The sequence below is a fragment of the Ovis canadensis genome, chromosome 16, assembly GCF_042477335.2.
Source record: "Ovis canadensis isolate MfBH-ARS-UI-01 breed Bighorn chromosome 16, ARS-UI_OviCan_v2, whole genome shotgun sequence".
Classification (NCBI taxonomy): Eukaryota; Metazoa; Chordata; class Mammalia; order Artiodactyla; family Bovidae; genus Ovis; species Ovis canadensis.
The window spans coordinates 26,774,368-26,798,186 of record NC_091260.1 but is presented as its reverse complement, the minus strand read 5'-3'; the positions used below and the strand labels follow the sequence as shown (position 1 = coordinate 26,798,186).

The 23,819-nt window shown below is 40.1% G+C and overlaps 1 protein-coding gene across 1 annotated transcript in view; it reads left to right on the top strand.

The window, feature by feature from the left end:
• NLN (neurolysin) overlaps positions 1–23,819 on the top strand; it is a 98,232-nt gene that overhangs the window by 25,151 nt on the left and 49,262 nt on the right. Inside the window, exons 2-3 of the mRNA XM_069556290.1 lie at positions 12,907–13,166; positions 16,718–16,866. Coding sequence (XP_069412391.1) covers positions 12,907–13,166; positions 16,718–16,866 — 409 coding nt within the window. The remainder of the gene's footprint in view (positions 1–12,906; positions 13,167–16,717; positions 16,867–23,819) is intronic.

Below are 23,819 nucleotides of genomic sequence, written 5' to 3'. Positions count from 1 at the left end.
AAACTGTGGTGCTGGAGGACTCCTGAAAGTACCGTAGCCAGCAAGGAGATCAAACCAGTCAATCTTAAGGGAGATCAACCCCGAATATTCACTGGAAGGACTGATGCTGAAGGTGAAGCTCCAGTGTTTTTGTCATCTGATGCAAACAGACAAGTCACTGGAAAAGTCCCTGATGCTCGGAAAGGTTGAAGGCAGAAGGAGAAGAGGGCATCAGAGGATGAGATGGCTGGATGGTATCACCAATGCAATGAACTTGAACTTGGGCAAACTCTGGGAGATGGTGAGGGACAGGGAGGCCCGGCATGCTGCAGTCCATGGGGTCACAAAGAGTCTGATATGCCTGGGCGACAGAACAAAACAACAGTCCTATAGACATAGGTAACTAAAAGGTGCTCATGCCTGCTTGGGCTGTTTCTCAGAGATGGATGAAAGCTGAAGTGGAGCACCCTTCCACAGTCCTGGCAGCAACCCTTCAGAGAGTGGTACAGAGAGATCAGACAAGTGATGTCAGTGTATATGCTTCAGCTACCCACCATCTCTCCTCATTACAATCAGGGTGGAAAATCAGGAAGATGCAGATGGTGACAAATCTGATTTTTTTTTCTAAGATTCAGGTGCACCATGAATATAGCATGGTAGTTAAGAATATGGGCCCTGTAATTAGGGTTTAAATTCCAGCTCCATACCAGCTATATGACCTTAAGCACACTATTTCTCTCTGCCCAGGAAAATTGTATTAATAATGCCTACCTCTTGGCTGGTTGGGAGGATTGAATAAGAAAATGCATGTAAGCTCTTGGTATAGTGCCTGGCATACTAATAGACTTTCAATAAATATTAGGGGTGATGATGATACTCATCCTTCACATGTGTGACCACTTGCCAGCTTCAGAGCATAGGTGAAGAGTGGTAAACTGGGACTGAGAATCCAGAAGAAAGATCAAGTTTTGAACGTGTTGCATTTGAGATATCTATGGATCTGGAGCCCCATCTTGACATCTGGATGGACTCATGGGAAAACACCCAACTTTTTCGAGTGGTTACAGAAAGAGAAGCCAGCAAAGGAGACTAAGAAGAAATGGTCAGAAAAGTTGAAGGACTAGGAAAGCAGAAAAGCGACATTGCCAGAGTGCTTTTGATAGAAGAATCAGTGATAAACAAGGCAGTGTAGTCAGTACATGAGAAAATTACAGGACTCGAAAGCTGAAGACCATGGGTTAGGGGACATATCTTTCTTTAAAATTCAGAGAAAGAAAGTGGGACTAAGTAGAGATATAAGTACCATTTTTTGTATTTTAATTATATTTTTTGTAAACTTAAAAACCAAGCCGGAATGGTCTTTCTGGACATTAATTCCACTAAAAAACATCAAAAGAAATAGTCTTGGCCAAGAATGTGATTCTCTGTTTGCTGTTAAAGATGACTTATTCTAAGGCATTTAATTCCAGAACATTCTGTTCATAAAACAGTTTGATCCTAGGTCAAATTAAAAGGTCTGCAAATGAAAAAGCTGTTGTCTGGAACACTAGTGGCTCAAATACCAGATGCTTAACTTCGTTAGGGGCTTCTTGTTGTTGTTGTTCAGTCACTAAGTCATGTCTGACTCTTTGCAACCCCATAGACTGTGGCACACCAGGCTTCCCTGTCCTTCACTATCTCCCAGAGTTTGCTCAGACTCATGTCCATTGAATCGATGATGCTGTCTAACCATCTCAACCTCTGCTGCCCCCTTCTCATTTTGTCTTCAATCTTTCCTATCATCAGGGTCTTTTCCAATGAGTCAGCTCTTTGCATCAGGTGGCCAAAGTACTGGAGCTTTAGCATCAGTCCTTCCAATGAATATTCAGGGTTGATTTCCTTGAGGACTGACTGGTTTGATCTTCTTGCTGTCCAAGGGACTCTATAAAGAGTTTTCACCAGCACCACAGTTTGAAAGCATCAGTTCTTGAGCACTCAGCCTTCTTTATGGTCCAACTCTCACATCCATATGTGACTACAGGAAAAACCATAACTTTGACTATACAGGCCTTTGTTGGCAGAGTGATGTGTCTGCTTTATAATATACTGTCTAGGTTTGTCATAGCTTTCATCCCAAAGAGCAAGGGTCTTTCATGGCTGCAGTCATTGTCCATAGTGATTTTGGATCCCAACAAAATAAAATCTGTCAATGCTTCCAGTTTTTCCCCTTCTATGAAGTGATGGACCAGATGCCATGATCTTAGTTTTTTGAATGTTGAGTTTCAAGCCAGCTTTTTTACTCTCCTCTTTCACCTTCATCAAGAGGCTCTTTAGTTTGTCTTTGCTTACTGCCATTAGAATAGTATCATCTACATATATGAGGTTGTTGATGTTTTCTCCTGGCAATCCTGATGTAAATATGCAAACTGGGAGGCTCAATAACTAGCTGGTGAATACTGCTCCTGAATCTGATTCCCCAGTGGCAACAGTTCATTCAGAAGAAAAATATTAGCAGTATTCAGGATACTTGATTATCCAATATTTGCTATTCTGTCTAGTCTGCGTGAGTGTGTGCACACTGAGTTGCTTCAGTCATGTCCAACACTTAGCGACCCCATGAAACTGTAGCCTACTGGGTTCTTCTGTCCATGGGATTCTCCAGGCAAGAATACTGGAGTTGGTTGCCATGCCCTCCTCCAGAGGATCTTCCCAATTCAGGGATCAAACCTGCATTTCTTGTGTCTCCTGCACTGGCAGGTGGTTCTTTCCCACTCACGCCACCTGGGAAGCCCTTCTATCTGGTCTATATCCCCTAAATGCAAAATAGGGATCTGTATAATGCTCCATGGAAGTTAAACACTCTCAGATGGAACTACTTTTATATTAAACATGTAGATAGAAGGAAAATACTAACCAAATAACTTTAAGAGAAAAATTTTGGGTAAACTTGTTACAGTTAAAATGTACACGTACCACAAACTATGATAGGTTCAGGGTCTACAAGATATCACTAAAACCGAGTCTCTGCTCAGAGTCTGTGAATGCAGAGCTGGGTATGTAGGTGAGTAGTCTTCAGTGTGATGAGTGCTTTTGTTCACTGGACATGTAGAATAGGTTAAGAGCACAGAGAAAGAATTTCTAAAACAGCTGGAGGTGGTCAAAGAAGCCTTCCTGGAGAAGATGAAGTCTGAACTGAGATCTGAAAGATGAATGAGATGTGGGAGAGACGTTGTTCCTCAGGTAAGGAAGAAGAAAGGTGTTCCCAGCAGAGGGAGAACACTGCAGAGGCCTGAAGAGAGCCTAACAATTTCAGGAGATGTGAAAGTAGTTACTTATGCCTGGAGCAGAGATTTGAGGGCAGAAAGATGGTTGAGAAAGCCATGGAAAGGGGGCAGATCCGGGGGGCCTTGTCCATTAAGCAGCTTGAACTTGATCCTGAAGCCTGTGGAGTGAGAACTTGATCCTAAACCATGCCACTGAAGGAGCACCATGATCAAACTTAACCTTTTAAGATTATCCACAGACAGTCTGGAAAGTAGATCAGAAGACATCTGTGGTCTGAGGTTTTGGACGTGGGCAACTGAATGCACACTGGTGATCTTCATTGAGTATACCCCTGTTACTAGTTAGGAGTACAAGAGGAAGACAGGTTTGGTTCTGGGACCTAAAGAAGATTGGTCTCTTTAATTTTAGATGTATTGGATTTGAGGTGCCCATTGATATCCAGGTGGAGTTATCCAGCAGGTATTAGACATATGGGTCTAAGGGCTTCGCTGGTGGCTCAGTGGTAAGGAACCCTCCTGTCAGTGCAGAAGACCTGGGTTCAATCTCTGGGTCGAGAAGATCCCCTGGAGCAGGAAATGGCAACCTATTCCAGTATTCTTGTCTGGAGAATTCCATGGACAGAGGAAATTGGTGGGCTACAGTCCATGGGGTCACAAAGAGTTGGACACAGCTGAGTGAGTAACACATACACAAACAATCTCATAGGAAGTGTTTTTTATATTTTAATTATACTTGTTGGTGTCTTTTGGCCCTGCCTGCTTCTTGTGGAAAGAACTATATAGTCTTTTTTACTTCACTGGTGCTCTTGAAAATAGTGCTTCCTCAGACGTATTTCTCAGAATGTTGTTAGGATTAAATAAGTGTTTTTAACATTGCCTGACACATAGGAAGTGAAAGTCACTCAGTTGTGTCTGACTCTTTGTGACCCCATGAACTGTACAGTCCATGGAATTCCCCAGGCCAGAATACTGGAGTGGGTAGCCTTTCCCTTCTCCAGGGGATCTTCCCAACCCAGGGATCAAACCCAGGTCTCCCACATTGCAGGCGGATTCTTTACCAGCTGAGCCACCAGGGAAGCTTGAATCTGCCTGCAATGCAGGAGACCTGGGTTTGATCCCTGGGTTGGGAAGATCCCCTGGAGAAGGGAAAGGCTACCCACTCCAGTTGTCTGGCCTGGAGAATTTCATGGACTATACAGTCCATGGTGTCCCAAAGAGTCGGACACGTAGAAACTACTTGGCAAATGACTCCTCCTTTCCTCACTGTCTCTGTTCTTTCTTCCCTCCAAAGAAGACACCAGGGAACTGCTTTACAAGTCGAAAAGATAAAGGATACCAACAAGAGGATCTGGGCATACGCTCATTCCCAAAAGGAGACCACCTAGCACAGCACTGTCATTTAGACCTTTCTGCTCTGATGGTGATATTCTCTGTCTGTGCTGTCCAGTATGGTTGCCACTTGCCATGGTGGCTACTGAGCATTTGAAACGGCCTAGTGCAACTAAAGAACTGCATTTTTTCTTTTGTTTACTTTAAATAACCACATGTGGCTACTGTGTTAGAAAGGATAGATGTAGGGGATAAAGTGCTACCTGGCTCGAGGCTTCAAGGTAGAAGAACACTAGGTGCCTAAAGGAACAAGTGATCCTTGGGGAGTTGCACGGCTGGGATGTGGCATTGAAGAAATCCAAAATTAAGGAGTCCCGTATGCTTTGCTGAAAGGAGCTTGGACTTGAGCTGTGGCTTCTAAGTTGTAAGGCGGGGGTGATTTAGTTAGATCAATGGCTGAAAAAGACAACTTTGTGACTAGTGGGAATCAAGATTGAAAAGGCATGGTTCTGACAAAATAACCAGAGAAGAACTAACTAAAAGAGACACAGAAATTCCAGTTGAGAGGTTGATGAAATGCAGCTCTCGTAGCTCATAAAGAAACTTTAGTTCCCAAGTAAGTACTGGGAATATTTGCCAAGTATTTTAAAGAACTGGGACAAATTTCAGGAAATGCCATGCAAACTGTAAACTACTACATTATGGGGAAAGGATGGGAGCATGGATTAAATATAAATTCTGGGGAAATGGAAGTTGTGACATTTTACGTCGTGGAGTTTCAACTAGTCCTGGCCCTAAGAAAACACACTTTCCTGAATGGATGTTTATTTGTGATAATGAAGGGAGATGGTGTTGTGATAATGTTTCAGCCATGTCAGTACCATCTCATTTCAAATACATAAAGCATCTACAGTGTGCTCAGCGAGATGCTAGGGTTGTGACACCAGGTAAGTACAATGGTTGTTGTGCTAGAAAAGTCCTAGTCTGATTTGGCATACAACACCAGCCAATTGAACAAGTGGATGGCAGTTATTTCCGTGTCTAAAACAGATGCCACAGCTAAAAGGTGATACAAGCTCAGATCTGTATGAACTGACACGGTTAAAGACACCTTGTGGAAGGACGTGGGGGCCTTTAAACTATGCTTCAAAAGAAAATGAACCCAGTAAATTAGAATATTTCTCTCTTTAAAATATTTCTTCATTTTCGGCTCTGTTGGGTCTTAGTACAGTACACGCAATCTGTCTTCTCAGGGCATGGACCTTTCTCTCTAGCTGTGGCGTGAGGACTTAGCTGCTCTGTGGCACGTAGGATCTTCCCGGACCAGGGATGGGACCCGCGTTCCCTGCATTAACAGGTGGATTGTTAACCCCTGCACCACCAGGGAAGTCCCAATCAGAACATTTCTGAAAGTACATTCCATAAAATATTTTGCCTAATTTTTCAGACAATTATTAACTCACAGTAACAATGGCATGCTCATTTGTCAAGACAAAATTCTTTAGCCTGGTAATCTCAGTCAAAATCTGTGCTGCTTGCTTTCTTCGCCTAAATATTTGGTTTTTGGACACAGGAGACTAGAGTCCCAGCAAACATGTCTTCCTGTCAATTCTACTATGGTATTTTGTATTATTTCTTGGTTAGAAATTCAGAGCTGTGTGTTGAAAGTGCTTCAAAGACAGAGGAGAAAATGAAGGTGTGGTTGGGACTGAAGTAATAGCCTGGGAGTTTGTGGAGAGGGGGCGGGAAAGCTAGAGTTTAATTAGACTGTGGGAATCTTGGATTTAATCTAGATTTTCATGTTCACATAACTGCATGTAATAACTCCTGTAGAGAAAGACAAGATCACGGTGTGTTGCCTGCTTTCAAATTTTGTAGCTCTCAGTTGCAAAAATTCAATAAAAAATCCTCACTAGATCCTCGAGGGTACAAGCACAGTTGCTAGAATGACAGCAGGCGCACTGGTTTCCTCCCCAAGTGCAGTTCTCCTGCAGAGACACCAAAGGGAAGAGATCAAGGTACCAGCGTCCAAAACACCGAACGAGATTGAAATCGTAAGAAAGGAGCAAAGAAGGGATACTCAGCGAAAAAACAGTGGAAGAGAGAAAGCAGAGACCATGAAGGGAGAAAAGTTCTCGATAGATCAAAATGTTTTAGTTAGAAGTATTAGGGAATCCTTCTGGCTCCATTCCTCTTCTTCAGTAACAATAATTATAAATCTTAAATGGAAGTACGACAGAATCCCAGACGATGAGAAAAGAAGGTATAAAATTAAAATTTTCATGTGTTCTGTTGACCATGAAATCATGATTTCTAACTTCTGTTCCTTTCTTCTTAGCACATCTATTTAGGAAATCATTACACTTTAAGGTAGCTTCTTGTTAGTTGCCACAGAAGCCATACAGGGGTGATTATGGGTAGAGCCATTCAGCCAAGATAGAGCTGCTGACATCTTCATCAGTTTAACCAAGTTAAGATCAGGTGTGCTGTGACCAAACGCTCCATCTTTCGATAAATGTTAGGAAATAAATGAAAACCAGAGGAAGTCATCATATCAGTGAGATGTTTGACATAATTTTCTTTTAAAGCTATTTAACATTAATGAAACGTGTCCATAGTAGTTGGTTTGTTCTAAGAGGTGGTGAAAGGAGCAGGGTATTGGGATGTAGAAATCTTATGTTTTACTCATCATTGTCCCTCTTACTATTCCTTAGCTCAGTGATCCCATGGCCAGCCTCTTTATCTGTCCTGCAATTTCCTTGGAAGTTCAGCCAGTCATGGTCATGGCTCACTCCTTCAAGGCCTCCGTTCTGTGTATCCATGAGGAATTGTGGGAATATGTATTTTGGAAATTTTCAGCCAACACACTACATTTCACATCCCTGTTATTTTAGGCCACCACCAAGCCTGGGAGACCCTCCAGGCTTGGAAGGTCTTATACTCTGACCTCTGTATGTCTTGTTTTTTTCTCTGCTCATTTCTTCTTGTTTTTTCCTCTGCTCATTCCTTTATCTGTTTTCATTCCCTTTCCAGCTAGGATCCTGTTTGAGGCAAATAGCGTAAAACCACGTTCAAACTGGCTTTCAACAATAGACTCGCATAACTGGAAAGTCTAGCTCTAGGTCAGGCTTCAGAATTAGTTGATCTAAGGGATCGGTGATGTCAGTAAATATTTGGTTTCCTTCCTCTATTCTTCTAGTCGCAGTGTTTATTTCATCCTTTAAGTCAGGTTCCACTCATTCTCTACGATGGATGCCAGCTGTGGTCAAGGACAGCTGCCTGCTCATTTAGACTCAGGAGGAATGAGACCCCTTTCTCTCACAGCAGTGCTGAGGGTCAGGGATGCATGGGGCCTGGGAAGAAAGTTGTATATGATCAGATAGGGGAAGAGGTGAATAGCTGGACAAAAAAAAACACATGCTTAGCTATTGGAAGTACTTGGACTGATCCTTTGTTATTTCCAGAGCCCTTGTCCCATGGGAAACAGACTCCTCCTTTTTTTCATATTCTCTGGATCCTCTTTTCTCCTCCTAACATTTATTGAAATCCATTCAGCTCTGAGGAAAGTATTTCCGCATATCCCTCTTTCTTCCACACCGCATATCACAAAGTAAGGAGGAAAGGTTGATATCTTCTCTGTTCCCGATTGCCTCCTTACCCCCAGATCTGCTCACAGGCCAGCACCTCTTCACCACGCCGTAAAAGCGCCTTTGAGGCTCACAGTACCCTGCTCATGATGTCCTCTCCCACCCACCTGGTGGGTCCTCTCCGTTCTTTGATGATTTTAGTTTCTGGTTCAGTCTTCTTCTCTGCTCCCAGGCCCAGCCATCAGACTGCTGACTCCAGTGTTCACAAAGACCGTCCATCCAGTACCGGGTTGTCAGTTCTTTGCACTCTTCAACTGTATCAGCCATCCACTTCCAGGAAAATATCGTGGTTCTCGTCAGGGTTAACCTTTGGTTTCTTAAATTCCGACATCTAGTCGTTTTTAGTATAGCCTAACTACTTCCATGTTACCTGTTTCAATGATTCTGCTTAGACTACAGTCTCTCTTCCTGTCTCATACAATTTGCTCTGCCCAGGGACATATGCCACTTCTTCCTACCTCCATTAGCACCTTGCCCCATATGTCCCCCCTTTTTTTTTTTGGCCAGCCATGCAGCATGTGGGATCTTAGTTCCCCAACTAGAGGTCAAACCCATGCTCCTTGCAGTGGAGGTACAGTCTTAACCATGGGACCGCCAGGGAAGTTCCACTTTATATGTCATTTAATAGTGAATGAATGAGTGGAAGTTGCTCAGTTGTGTCCAACTCTTTGTGACCCCATGGACTGTAGCCCACCAGGCTCTCCTCTGTTCATGGGATTCTCCAGGCAAGAATACTGGAGTGGGTTGCTGTTCCCTTCTCCAGGGGATCTTCCCAAACCAAACCCAGATGTCATTTAATAAGTAATTTAAAAAACTGGTTTCACACAGAATCATTAAAAATCACAAATTGCTCAAATAATATATTCAAACAGAACATAAATGAGTATTTTAAAATATTTTGATGGAAGAACAAGGCCTTTTTGTGAAATGTGAATCACTTGGTCGGCGTTCCTTACTTTTCACTTCCAGTCCCAGTCTCTTTAAAGTGAAGCAAGCACACTCCAGACACACATAAGTAATCTGAGTTAAGAAACCTGCTGAATCTTTGTAGTTCTGTTTTAAATCTTCTCTAACAGCGGTTTTTTGGTTGGCTTTTTAGTAACTGTCATGTTTAAAGTGTTCCCAAGGTAGTTGACCTAAACAACAGATCATTCTTTTGGCACACATTTAATCAGTTAAATACTTCAGTTACATGAAAATGAGTATAATAAGTATAAACAGTTTTGTAACAAATAAACTTGACTCTTGGTGAATATATAACTCAGCTGGTTGAAGGAGAAATGTTGAAATACATTGGAAAATAGTCTGCCAGTCTTGAGTGTAACTATCAACCAGTATGTTTCACATAGGAGACATCAGTTATTAGGAGAGACAGTTAAGGGGTCAGATGGTTAAGGCTTCTCGTATGTTAATAATGTACCTTTCTTTGTCTTTGGCTGAGACAAAGAGACAAAGAGAACCCCTCAGTTCTCACAGCCAGCTCCATGCAGAGTTGCTGAGGTGCACTCTGTCTGGTTCTTCACCTCCATACCCTCAGTCGTAGTAATCTGACTTCCACCCCTTCCACCTGGCTGACACTGCTCTTGCCAGAGTCACCAGTGACATTCCTGTTGCTGAATTCAACAGAGACTTTGCGTCTTCTTGAAATTCATCCATCACACTGTCCTCCACCCCTCCCATTTTCACTGTTCACTGTTCACAGTTCCTTGGCCCCTTCCTACTTGGTTTTCTTTCCTTCCGTTTCAATGATTAAACTAGAGTTAGAGTCCGGTTGGTCTGTTCTCCCTCTGCAAATTCCCGTGGGCCAGCTCAGCCACCCGTGTCACTCCAGTTACATTCAACAGTAACGAATTTTGCTGACTTGCACCACAGCTGCTTCAGACTTGGCAGTCCAAAACTGAATTTCTCTGTGTCCCACCAGAGAGCCTCCTCCTTTGTCTACGTTCCCTAGTTTAGCAATGGTGCCTCTGTCTGTCCCTCTAGTTCAAGGAGAGAAGGCTAGACACCATCTCACCTCTTCCTAAAACGCGTTCAGTACCAAGTCATAGTGACTTCACTTCCTGAATATCTTCTGAGTCACTCCAGTTCCCCTGTTTCCTAGTGAGGTATTCCATAATATTATGCCCCTAATATTATGCCCCAGTTCTCATCACAGCTTTCCTCTGGAATGAGCCCTCTTTTCTAAACATTTCAACTCATTATAATTTGAGTGATTTGTTTAAAACACATGTCTTTTCTCGTCTCTCATCTGATTAAAACCCTTCAGTGGTTTTGTTGTGACTCTTAGAGTAGGTCTGAACTCTTAAATGATTCCCAAGGCTCTTCATTCTCGAGTCCATCCTTAAGCTTTTCAGATTTTTCATTCCTTACAGTCTTTACCTTTGGATAATTTCTATACATTGTTCACATCTTGGCTTGCTCATTGTTCCTTTTAGAAAATCTTTCTAGAAAAGCTCCTTCTGTGATATTTCAGAGTTCTCCCTGTTTACCCTATAAAACTCATCTCAGTGTAGTACAATTAACTATTAATCAATTTGTCTTCACCATATTATAAATTATATATGTTATAAATAGAAGGGCCCCAGTCAATTTGCCTTTTTGTCTTTGGTGTCTGTAACAAGGAGTAGACACAGTGCATGCTTATAAGTATTTGTTGAACAAACGACATTGAGTCAGTCACTCAGCCTTTCTCAGCCTCAATTGCATCATCTATTAAAGGGGAATATTGTCCTGCCTACCTCATAAGGTCGTTTTGGGGTCTTGTAAGATAATAGGAATTAAGTTTAGTATTCTGGTTAAAAGAATAGGTTCTGGCTCTCTACTTCTTGGTTTTTAATCCTCAGTTCAGTTCAGTCGCTCAGTCGTGTCCCATTCTTTGCGACCCCATGAATCGCAGCACACCAGGCCTCCCTGTCCATCACCAACTCCCAGAGTTCACTCAAACTCATGTCCATTGAGTCCGTGATGCCATCCAGCCATCTCATCCTCTGTCGTCCCCTTCTCCTCCTGCCCCCAATCCCTCCCAGCATCAGAGTCTTTTTCAATGAGTCAACTCTTTGCATGAGGTGGCCAAAGTATTGGAGTTTCAGCTTTAGCATCAGTCCTTCCAGTGAACACCCAGGACTGACCTCCTTTAAAATGGACTGGTTGGATCTCCTTGTAGTCCAAGGTTCTCACTATATCGCCAGCAGTGTGACCTTGGGCAAGTTGCTTAACTTTTCTGTGTTTTAGAACCCCCTTGACTTTTGAACTGTGGTGTTGGAGAAGACTCTTGAGAGTCCCTTGGACTCTACCTCATAGGGTTATTGTGAGTTTTAACTGAAAAACATTCAGTACAGTACCTAAACACAATAAATGTTAGCTATTATAATATTTTTATTTATAAGCTCAAGAATTCCATATTATAACTATATATGCAAATATATGGCATCAATTTTTAGTTTCAGTATTTTAAGGGGTTAAAGGATTGGTATAATTTTTCATTTTTTTTTACCTTTATCTTTAGGATAATATCTACCAGATTTTATTTTTTAAGTCATAAATTCATATCAACATAGTTGATTTACATGAAATTTTGGTAATACGTTTTTTAAATTGTTCAATATAAAAATAATTTTGAAAATACTTCCTTCCTGAATATCAAAATATTGAGTTTACATACATAGTAGGTGAATATTAGCAAGAGAAAAATGTTTAAATAAGAAAGACTACTGCCCAGCAATCCCACTGCTGGGCATACACACCGAGGAAACCAGAATTGAAAGAGACACGTGTACCCCAGTGTTCATTGCAGCACTGTTTATAATAGCCAGGACATGGAAGCAACCTAGATGTCCATCAGCAGATGAATGGATAAGAACGCTGTGGTACATATACACAATGGAGTATTACTCAGCCATTAAAAAGAATACATTTGAATCAGTTCTAATGAGGTGGATGAAACTGGAGCCGATCATACAGAGTGAAATAAGCCAGAAAGAAAAACACCAATACAGTATACTAATACATATATATGGAATTTAGAAAGATGGTAATGATGACCCTGTATGCTAGACAGCAAAAGAGACACAGATGTAAAGAACAGACTTTTGGACTCTGAGGGAGAGGGTGAGGGTGGGATGATTTGGGAGAATGGCACTGAAACATGTATACTATCATGTAAGAAATGAATTGCCAGTCTAGGTTCGATACAGGATACAGGATGCTTGGGGCTGGCGCACTGGGATGACCCAGAGAGATGATATGGGGTGGGTGGTAGGAGGGGGGTTCAGGGTTGGGAACTCATGTACGCCTGTGGTGGATTCATGTCAATGTATGGCAAAACCAATACAGTATTGTAAAGTAAAAAAATAAAATTTAAATTAAAAAAAAAGAAAGACTACTGGTTTAATTTATAAAGGACAATTATCAATATTATATCTTTGACACCTAACTTTATTTCTCTGACTTAATTACATAACTAATTCAGTGTTTGGAAAGTCCAAATTCCATTAACTCTGTAACTAGTCAAGAAAACAAGTAAATACAAGAGCATTTAGTTTCATGAATATGTATTCACCGGAAAGAAATTTGCTTAATTTGAATAAAAAGTTCTTTCCAATTTAAAATTTAATTAAATAATACACATTTATCTGTTGACTTTGAACCAACAAAATGCCTAATTTTTATCCTTTTCTGATTGTTTTTAGAGTTGGTGGTTCCAGAATTTTATTCAGAATGACTTTAGGAAGAGAAGAGACGTCTCCCCTTCAGGCAATGTCTTCCTATATGGCAGCTGGTAGGAATGTTTTAAGATGGGATCTTTCACCAGAGCAAATTAAAACAAGAACTGAGGAGCTCATCTCGCAGACCAAACAGGTGTACGATGCTATTGGAATGCTTGACATTAAGGAGGTAACTTACGAGAACTGTTTGCAGGCACTGGCAGACGTAGAAGTGAAATATATAGGTGAGTAGGATGCAAAAACATATTAATATTTCATTCTGTGGGCATCATAAACCATTTTATGCTTCCCGACTCGACAATTTATTTTCCAATTTTACAAGACATTGATTTTTACATAATGATTTGTAATTGCTTAAATGATTAATGATTCATAATTGCTTAGAATTATATTACCTAAGGTAAAAAATTTTATTCTGTGACCTGAGGTGCTATAAAATATACACTCTTGTTACAGCTGCTTTCTGGAGAGCAATATCTATCAAAACTTTTTAAGACATGCAGGCAGATTCTTTACCAGCTGAGCCACAAAGGAAGCCCAAGAATACTGGAGTGGTTAGCCTATCCCTTCTCCAGGGGATCTTCCTGACCCAGGAATTGAACTGGGGTCTCCTGCATTGCAAGCAGATTCTTTACCCACTGAGCTCTCAGGGAAGCCCTAACAAGTGCATACCCTAGTCCAATAATTAATTCCCCATTTAGGTATAATTTAAGAAATAACCAGATATAGGAAAAATCATGTATAAATTTATGTATAAACAGGTACTCTATCATAGCAAAAGCTTGGAAACAGCTAACTGCTAAGTGTCAACTAGTAGAATAGCTAAATAAATTATGGTACATTCACCCTCTGGAATAGTATACAGGCATTAAAATCATGTTTAGGAACAGTATTTAGTAACATTAAAAGGACAGAGAAAGAAAACAAATTTTAATAATGTCCAATGTCTTGGGTACTAAGTTTATAGTTGATTTTTAATTTACTCTTTATACTTTTCTCTATTTTCCATATTTCCTACACTTAAAATATATTATTTTTATAATCTATTGTGTGTTCAGTTGCTCAGTCATGTCCGACTCTTTGCAGCCCCATGGACTGCAGCCCACCAGTCTCCTCTGTCCCTGGAATTTTCCAGACAAGAATACTGGAAAAGGTTGCCATTTCCTGCTCCAGGGGATCTTCTTGACCCAGGGATTGAACCCACCTCTTGCATCTCCTGCATTGCTGGTGGACTCTTTACCACTGCCCAACCTAGGAAACCCCCAATATAACTATTAGACCCTTTGAATTATAAGGAGTGAAGAATCATGCCAGTGGTCCCGAAGAATTTTGTAGGATAATTATGCCTAAACAATCTTGGCTGTGTGGTAACTGGGCTAAGAACATAAGCTATAACTGAATATCATAAACATCTGTATGAATTCTGGAATTTGGAAGGTTGTCCAAATCTTAAGCAGCCCTAGTGACCACATCACCTCTTTACCCATACCAAGAGTTCCCTACCCTGTGCCCTACCCTGACGTAGGGACTGACTGACTACTTTCTCTTCCCTCTGCATTTCGGTTTCAGTTTCGGCCGCTTACTACCAGCTTCTTCACTCATTTTTGTTCAGTCACTAAGTCATTTCTGACTCTGTGACCCCATGGACTGCAGCACAACAGGCTTCCCTGTCCTTCACTATCTCTTGGAGTTTGCTGGAATTCATATGCATTGAGTTGCTGATGCTATCCGTCTCACCTTCTACCACCCTCTTCTCCCTGGTGGGTCAAATGGTAAAGAATCTGCATACAGTACAGGGTTCCATCCCTGGGTCAGGAAGATCCTCTGGAGAAGGGAATGACTACCCACTCCAGTATTCTTGCCTGAATTCCACAGACAGAAGAGTCTGTTGGGCTACAGTCCATGGGGTCACACAAAATCATGACTCAGTGACTTTTTTTTTCACTCTCATTAATGGCCACTAAATTTTGCTACAAGGCTTGAACTTAAAATCTTCAGTGAAAAAGATCAAAAGAAGGAAGTTGATCCCCATTCAGCAGAGCTTTCTCAGCAGGCAATTTCACATGCCTCTTCCTCCTTGTGAGTGGTTTGTCCTTGGTTCACATGCTCACATTTTCAGTCAGTTGTGGCTATGATGCTGTGCCAGGGTAATAGCTTATGCATTTAAGAAATGTAAAAATAGGTGGGGAAAAAATCTTTTAAAACAGAATGATCTTAAATTCTGCTTTTTCTCCCCAAATCATGCATCTTTTAAATATAACTTTAGTTTTGTGATATTTGTTCTCCCTCTCCTGTGAATTTCTCTTCATAGGTTAATCATAAAAATGTTTTAATTTCAGAATAGATTTTTTAAAATAACTATCTAATTTCTTAAAAAACAGACACTATGAATTTGTTCAGGTATTTGTGGCATTTTTATAGCTTTCTTTGTAACCATGTTATAAGAGGACTGATATGCATAAGGTAGCTTGTTTAACTGGACAGTTCCTTGGTATGTAAACGGTAGCTTTGCCATCTACCACATATCACATGTGTAAATTTTACCTATTTACAATACCTTCAAAGTGCTAAAGAGTAAAATTAAAATATGTTAATTGTCACAACATAGCCACAACTTCCCTGTAAACGATACTCCTTTTTTTTTTTTTTGCTGTAGTATGGATTATTTCAAGACATCAGATTTTTGCCTAATTAAAGTCAAAATACAAATGTTTGAAAAATCCAACTACCAAGTTTGACATGGGAAAGTGAGAACAGAAGACATTACCACTATCATTTAACAGGAAGGGCCTCAATATTCAGCTGCTTACTGGATATGTCCATTGAGATTTCTGAGGATCATTTGAAATTATATGCAATGCAACTTTTTATGTTTGTATGAATGCCTACATTTGGGGGAGGGTCCATGACTTTGGTTAGATTAAGAGTAAAGGTTAAGAACTTTTCTAAACAAACCCATCCCTCTAAACCACCTGCTTGTTTCTTAAACATGCTTTGTTTTGCCAGTCCCCGTGCTTGCGGTCTCTACTTCTGCAGTCCCCAGCCGAGCTCTTCCTCTCGCCCCGCCCATCCTCTAAGGTCCAGCCTTCTCCACGGGCATGGCTTAATGCCGCAGCCCTTGGTATTGCTGCCTTTGAGTTCCTGTCCCATTCATTTGACAGCTACGCTGCTCTGTCCTGGTATTGTTGTTTATCTTTTCATGTACTGTTCCCTACCCCCAACTCCGAGACTATAAAAAGCCTCAGTATGAGAACTATATCTTTTAAATTGGAAGATTGTGATTGATGTATACACCGTACTATATATATAGAAAATAGATACTAGTATATGCCTACTGTATAGCTCAGGGAGCTCTACTTAATACTTGGTAATGGCCTATATGAGAAAAGAATCTAAAAAAGAGGGGTTATATGTATACATGTAACTGATTCACTTTTTTGTACTCCTGAAACTAACACAACTTTGTAAGTCGACTATACTCCAATAAAATTTTTTTTTTAAAAAAGGACATCTTGTTTCCCCTCTACATTCCCAGATAATAAATTGCACTCTAACCATACTTCGTTAATTCCTCAGTGCACACCCTTACTGTTCTTAGCAATGCCCCTAGAATAGCAAAGTCCTATTTTAGACTCTGTTTCTCAAAAGCCTTAGGAGTCTTTAGAGAAAATATATAATGAAAGACGTATATTAGGATAATCATTCACCTATGTATGAGGTTTTTCTCTTAACACCAACTTGATGAGTCCTTGTGGTTTTTTTCCTCTATTAACAGTGGAACGAACCATGCTAGATTTTCCCCAGCATGTCTCCTCTGACAAAGAAGTACGAGCTGCAAGTACGGAAGCAGACAAAAGACTGTCTCGTTTTGATATTGAGATGAGCATGAGACAAGATATCTTTCTGAGAATTGTTCATTTAAAGGTAAATGATCTTATAACTCCTTTAAGAGGGGAAAAAAAAAACAATAAAGACAGAAAAGCCTTTAACCAATGATAAAAAGTATTTGAATGTGCCTAGATTTTGTTTCTAATTATTATAATAGAGGGCACAACATAGTGTTATATTATGCCACTTAGGTTTATGTTGAGCTACTAATTACATTCATTTAAAAATTTTAAGACCAAGTATAATAAAAGAGTGTACATCTATAAATCTAAGACTTTTTAACTATCATGAACTTTAATAGTTTAATGAAAAAACTTCTTTGAATTTTTAAAAAATTGCAGCTCAAATGGAGTTGAGTTGTCTATAAATAATCATGTGGTTTTGGCCGTAAAACTGATGACTTACTGTTTGATTCTGCATGCCGGAGACATTCCTCTCTGTCATTCTTACATTTCTCAGGACTCACAGAAATTATGGATTATGAAATCTCTAGGTGGGTCTCCTTTGAGTGTTTTCACTCTTTTCATCACCAATGTTGATTTGCTTCCTAGCATTTTCATCATGTCTTTGCTTTGAATTTTTATTTTCATGGTTCTCAGCAATTTGTTTGGAAAACAACCAAGGTTTTACAGTCCTAGGCATTTTTGTTAATTTTGCATGTTGCATATGCAAAATCTCTAAGATTGTTTTCTTTTTAGCAAATTATGACAAGAATTGAAATTAAAAGCTGTTTTATTTCAAATTTTTTATTTGTAATTCAGTGTGGCATGTGTAATCAAAAATTTATTTAGACATGTAAGACATATGCTACTTTTTCATGTCAGACATTTTTCACCCTTAATTTGTGTTCATCTATGATGACTCATAATTGTTCATCTTTGGCACTTTAAAAATAACATAAAATAACTCTGACTGTTTTTTACTAAATTGTTCTCTTTTCAACTTTTGACTCCAGTTGTTATTCTATACAAATCATGGCCCTTATAGTTTCTGATTTTTATTGCATCCCAGAATAATCTAATTTCTTTTCTATCTGGATATTATATAAGTACTATAGAAATTTTCCCTAGTATTTTCTAATTTTCTTTGATTAAGCATTTTTTTATCCTGACTTCTGAGTTCCCATTTGGGATTTTCTAGCCTCAAAAAGGTATTGCAATCTTAATGTTATTAATTGAGTCCACTGTTTTTGTTACCTTTCCACCTTCTCTGATTTCCTATAAATATCATCAAGATCTGGGAGGTTTGTCACTTTAGATTTCTTTGTTAAACTTTTATATTTTGTATGTATTGGCCTCTGATCCCACTAAATAACCATTGTGCTTGTTTATGTACTGGACCTTATTTGGTAAATTTAAATACCTACCTTGACAAATAGTAATATTTTTCAGTTGGTATTTTAAAAAATTTAGAACTATCAGTTTCAGTTCTTTGCTAGAGTTGGATGCTTGAATAGATGGTAAATCTCACACCATTCATACCTGACAAAGTTAGATGTATTTAAGTCTTCTGTTTATTTTTTCCTTTAACTTTCCTCTAAGTAAAAATAGAGCAACCATGATACAATACATAAAGCCTTCATTAGACTGAGTAATAGGATTTTACATTTATGTAGAGTCATCAATTTCAGCCTTGCTCTACCTGAACGAGGTTGCGCTAAATAATAATCTCAAGGTACCACCAATGTAGCCAATAATCAAATGTATTATCTTAGTTAGATATAACTAAGCTCCTGTTATTTTTCACTTAAGATTGATGAATGGAAGCATGAAATTACTTTTTTTCACAGTTCGTTAATGCAAAATCTGTGCCCAGTAAGCATTCTAGTTATCTGTGGATGTATATATATAACATGTAACTCTAAAACTTAGTGACTGAAAATAGTACCAGTCATTTCATCTTCTCTCATAGTTTGTGTAGGTCAGGAATTCAGGAAAGTGTCGGTTGAGCAGCTCTGGCTTGGAGTCTTGCGTGTGATTTCAGGCCACGGTGGCTGGAGCACGTAGACCAGCCAGATATCTCTGTTTTCATGTCCCCTCAGGGCACTTCCATGCAGTGTCTCTCTGTGGACTAATTTGGACTTCCTCCCAGCATGGCAGCATCAGGCAGTAGGACTTCTTTTCCTGGAGACAGAAGGCTTCAACACGGATGTTACAGCATGTTCTACACAGAAGCTGCACTGCACTGTATGACCTCAGAAGTCACATAGCATCACTTCTGCAAAACCATGTTGACTGACTAGTCACGACAATCTCCCAGATTCAAGGGACACCACATTACAGCCTAGGGAGCATCATCAGATTCACAGTCTTGTTTCGCAACCTTTAAAATAAGCAAGTTCTTGACTAAATGATGGATGAAATCATAGTAAGGCATGAGACTAACCAGCATATTGTAGCCTTCCTACTTCCTTCCCAAGCGTGACTAGTGATGCTACTTTACAGTTATGTAGCAATATAGTTATCTAGCTTAACTCTCACACCAATCTTGTGAAGTATCCCTTTTTATCAGTAGAGAAACTAAGGCTCAGAAATGGTAACTTTCCAAGAGTCATGGAAAAAAAGTGAAAGTGTTAGTCTTTCAGTCATGTCCAAGTCTTTGCAATCCCATGGACTGTAGCCCACCAGGCTCCTCTTCATGGGATTTCCCAGGCAAGAATACTGGAGTGGGTCGCCATTCCTTCTCCAAGTCATGGAAGTGGTTGGTAAATACTTGCCAGAAGTCACGTAGACTTTATGTGAAAGCCCTCAAGGGAAAAAGGTGTCACATTTGGTTTTATTTTGCATCTTTGGCAGAGTGCCTGGTACAAAGTACAGTAAATATTTAGTAAATGTTCCTTAAACTGAAGTAAGAAATGGTAACAAATTAAAAAAACAGGCCTTCAGTAATTGATGCAAGGACATGGGCTATCCATGTGGGGCAAAAAATATCGTATTGCTTCCTCACAACCAAATGAAAAACAATCCCTAATGGATTAAAGTCTTAAAAGACTAAACTTAAAGCTTCTGGCAGTTTATATAGAAATAAACCTTCATGACATCTGAGCCGGGAAGTATTTCTTTAAAAAAGACACCAAAAGTGCTAACTATAAGTCTGATAAACATGACTACATTAAAATAAAGAACTTCTATTAATAAAGTGAAAAAACACTAATACAAAAAAAAATTCAAATACTAAAAAAAGAAATTTGCAAAACATGAAACTGGCAAAGCATTAGTACCTACGATATATAAGGTAATACTTTAATCAGTAAAAAAGACAAGCATCCCAATAGAAAAGTGAGCAGATGACATGGAAGGTAGTTCAGATGAAACACAAATGGCAATTAAACATGAAAAAAATGCTTAACCTCATTAAGTCAGGGAAGTTCAAATAAAGACTGCAGTCAGATTCTTCACTGACTAGATTGACAAAAATGAAAGTCTGACAGTGCCAAGTATCTGTGCAGACAGGAACCAATGGGAATATTTGTGCACTGCTAGTACATGTGTAAACTGATTTTTTAAATAATAGTAATAACTAATTCAGAAAAAAATCTAATCCTATGAAGTTGGATCTTACATTCTCTGTAACGTGGCACACCCTCCCCACGCCCACTTCAGCATTTACCTAAAAATAGTTTCCATTTGTCCACAGGTGAAATTGAACATGTATTCATAACAATCTGATCTATAATAGCAAAACACTGAAACAACTCAGATTTCCATCAAAAGGAAAATGGGTCAATACCCTGTAATATATTTACAATAGAATGTTTTATAGTAGTGAATAAAATAAACCACAGCAACATGCAACAGCATGATTAAATCTTCAGTTCAGTTCAGTCGCTCAGTCACGTCTGACTCTTTGTGACCCCATGGACTGCAGCATGCCAGGCCTCCCTGTCCATTACCAACTCCTGGAGTTTACTCAAACTCATGTCCATCGAATTGGTGATACCATCCAACCATCTTATCCTCTGTCATCCCCTTCTCCTCCTGCCTTCAATCTTTCCCAGCATCAGGGTCTTTTCAAATGGGTCACTTCTTCAAATCAGGTGGCCAAAGGATTGGAGTTTCAGCTTCACCATCAGTCCTTACAATGAATATTCAGGACCAATTTCCTTTAGGATGGACTGGTTGGATCTCCTTGCAGTCCAAGGGACGTGCAAGAGTCTTCTCCAACACCACAGTTCAAAAGCATCAGTTCTTCAGTGCTCAGCTTTCTTTATAGTCCAACTCTCACTTCCATACATGACTACTAGAAAAACCATAGCCTTGACTAAATGGACCTTTGTTGACAAAGTAATGGCTCTGCTTTTTAATGTGCTGTCTAGGTTAGTTATAACTTTCCTTCCAAGAAGTAAGCATCTTTTAATTTCATGGCTGCAATCACCATCTGCAGTGATTTTGAAGCCCAAGAAAATAAAGTCTGCCACTGTTTCCACTGTTTCCCCATCTATTTCCCATAAAGTGATGGGACCAGATACCATGATCTTAGTTTTCTGAATTTTGAGTTTTAAGCCAACTTTTTCACTCTCGTCTTTCACTTTCATCAAGAGGCTCTTTAGTTCTTCTTTGTTTCCTACCATAAGGGTGGTGTCATCTGCATATCTGAGGTTATTGATATTTCTCCTGGCAATCTTGATTCCAGCTTGTGCTTCCTCTAGCCCAGCGTTTCTCATGATGTACTCTTCATATAAGTTAAATAAGCAGGGTGACAATATACAGCCTTGACGGACTCCTTTTCCTTTTTGGAACCAGTCTGCTGTTCCATGTCCAGTTCTAACTGTTGCTTCCTGACCTGCATACAGATTTCTCAGGAGGGAGGTCAGGTGGTCTGGTATTCCCATCTCTTTAAGAATTTTCCAGAGTTTGCTGTGGTCCACACAGTCAAAGACTTTGGCAGAGTCAATAAAGCAGAAGTAGATGTTTTTCTGGAACTCTCTTGCTTTTTCTATGATCCAGCAGATGTTGGCAATTTGATCTCTGGTTCCTCTGCCTTTTCTAAAGGTAGAGGAAAATCTTAGTAACAACAAATGAAAAAAAGAAACTCCATAACACTGCATACAACGAGATATCATTTTAAAAGGCCAAAAGGAGCAAAAGTAAACAATGTATTTAGTGGGATTTTAGTGTGCTGTCCCTAAGTCATGTCCAACACTTTTGTGACCCCATGGACTATAGCCTGCCAGGCTCCTCTGTCCATGGGATTTCCTAGGCAAGAATACTGGATTGGGTTGCCATTTCCTTCTCCAGGGGATCTTCCTGACCCAGGAATCAAACCCAAGTCTCCAGCATTGCAGGAAGATTCTTTAGTGCTGAGCCACTGGGGCAGATCCAAACAATGTAAATGTAAGTGGTAAAACTAGAAGAAGATATTTAACACAGAATCCAAGGGAATGGTGACCTATTACATAGATAAAGGCAACAGTGTTTCAATATTCCGTTTCATAAGTTTAAGGATGGATTTAATTTGTTTTCAAAATATATATCAGAGAAGGCAATGGCAACCCACTCCAGTACTCTTGCCTGGAAAATCCCATGGATGGAGGAGCCTGGTAGGCTGCAGTCCATGGGGTCGCTGAGGGTCGGACACGATGGAACGACTTCACTTTATTTCACCATGCCTTCTTGATTTTGAAATGTACAAGTCTAGTCATTGGTCATAATACATTGAAACTTGTACCTTTGTCAGACTCTTCAATGTCAATAGATCCAATATAAAGCATCAACTTCCTTGCCTTAGTTTCCCCATTAGCCCAGTGTCCTCTTGTGCTTCCCAAGTACTCCCCTCTCTTCTCACTCACTGCAGATTACCACTGTTTACTATTGTATCTGTTCTTCCTCTGTGGGACTTAAAGCGCTTCAAGGAGATAGTCTGTCTTGTTTCCCTAGTGCCTGACCTTAATTGGAGCTCCATAAATGATGTTGAATAGAACAGAACTAGTCCCGGTCTAAATGTGTCCTCATGTAGTGTGGTTTCTCACTCTGCCTGTGGCCTACACAAAAGCAGACTCTTGTGACAGCGTATAGGAGTCAGCAAGCAGGCCTTTCTGCAGCCCTCCTGCGCAGAGTGCAGGCAGCTGCCTGAGAACGCCCTCCTCACCATGGTAGCACAAAACCTGACAGTAAGTATCAGTTCAGTTCAGTCTCTCAGTCCTGTCCGAGCAACCTCTTTGCGATCCATGGACTGCAATATGCCAGGCTTCCCTGTCCATCACCAACTCCCGAAGCTTGCTCAAACTCATGTCCATCAGTCTGTTATGCCATCCAACCGTCTCATCCTCTGTCATCCCCTTCTCCTGCCTTCAGTCTTTCCCAGCATCAGGGTCTTTTCCAATGAGTCAGTTCTTCGCATCAGGTGGCCAAAGAATTGGAGCTTCAGCTTCAGCATCAGTCCTTCCAGTGAATATTCAGGACTGATTCACTTTAGAACAGACCGGTTGGATCTCCTTGCAGTCCAAGGGACTCTTGAGTCTTCTCCGATGCCACAGTTCAAAAGCATCAATTCTTTGGTGCTCAGCTTTCTTTATGGTCCAACTCTCACATCCATACATGACCACTGGAAAAACCACAGCTTTGACTTTTGACATACAGACCTTTGTTGTCAAAGTAATATCTCTGCTTTTTAATATGCTGTCTAGGTTGGTCATAGCTTCCCTTCCAAGGAGCAAGTGTCTTTTAATTTCATGGCTGCAGTCACCATCTGCAGTGATTTTGGAGCCCATATAAATAAAGTCTGTCACTGTTTCCATTGCTTCCCCAATACAGCAAGTAAAAGTGATTGAAAAAAGAAACCAAAATGAGAAGCAGAAGAAAGGGAAAGACATTGCAAATACAGAAGAATTTATTTCTATCCCCACTTTTACAGCTAATCAGCTGTGGGATATTGAGGAAGTAATTTAACCTCAGTTTTCTTATCTGTGAAGTGAGTATTTTGTTACTTAGTTCAGTCAAGTCTTATCTGACTCTTTTGCAACCCCATGGACTGTAGCCCACCCGACTCCT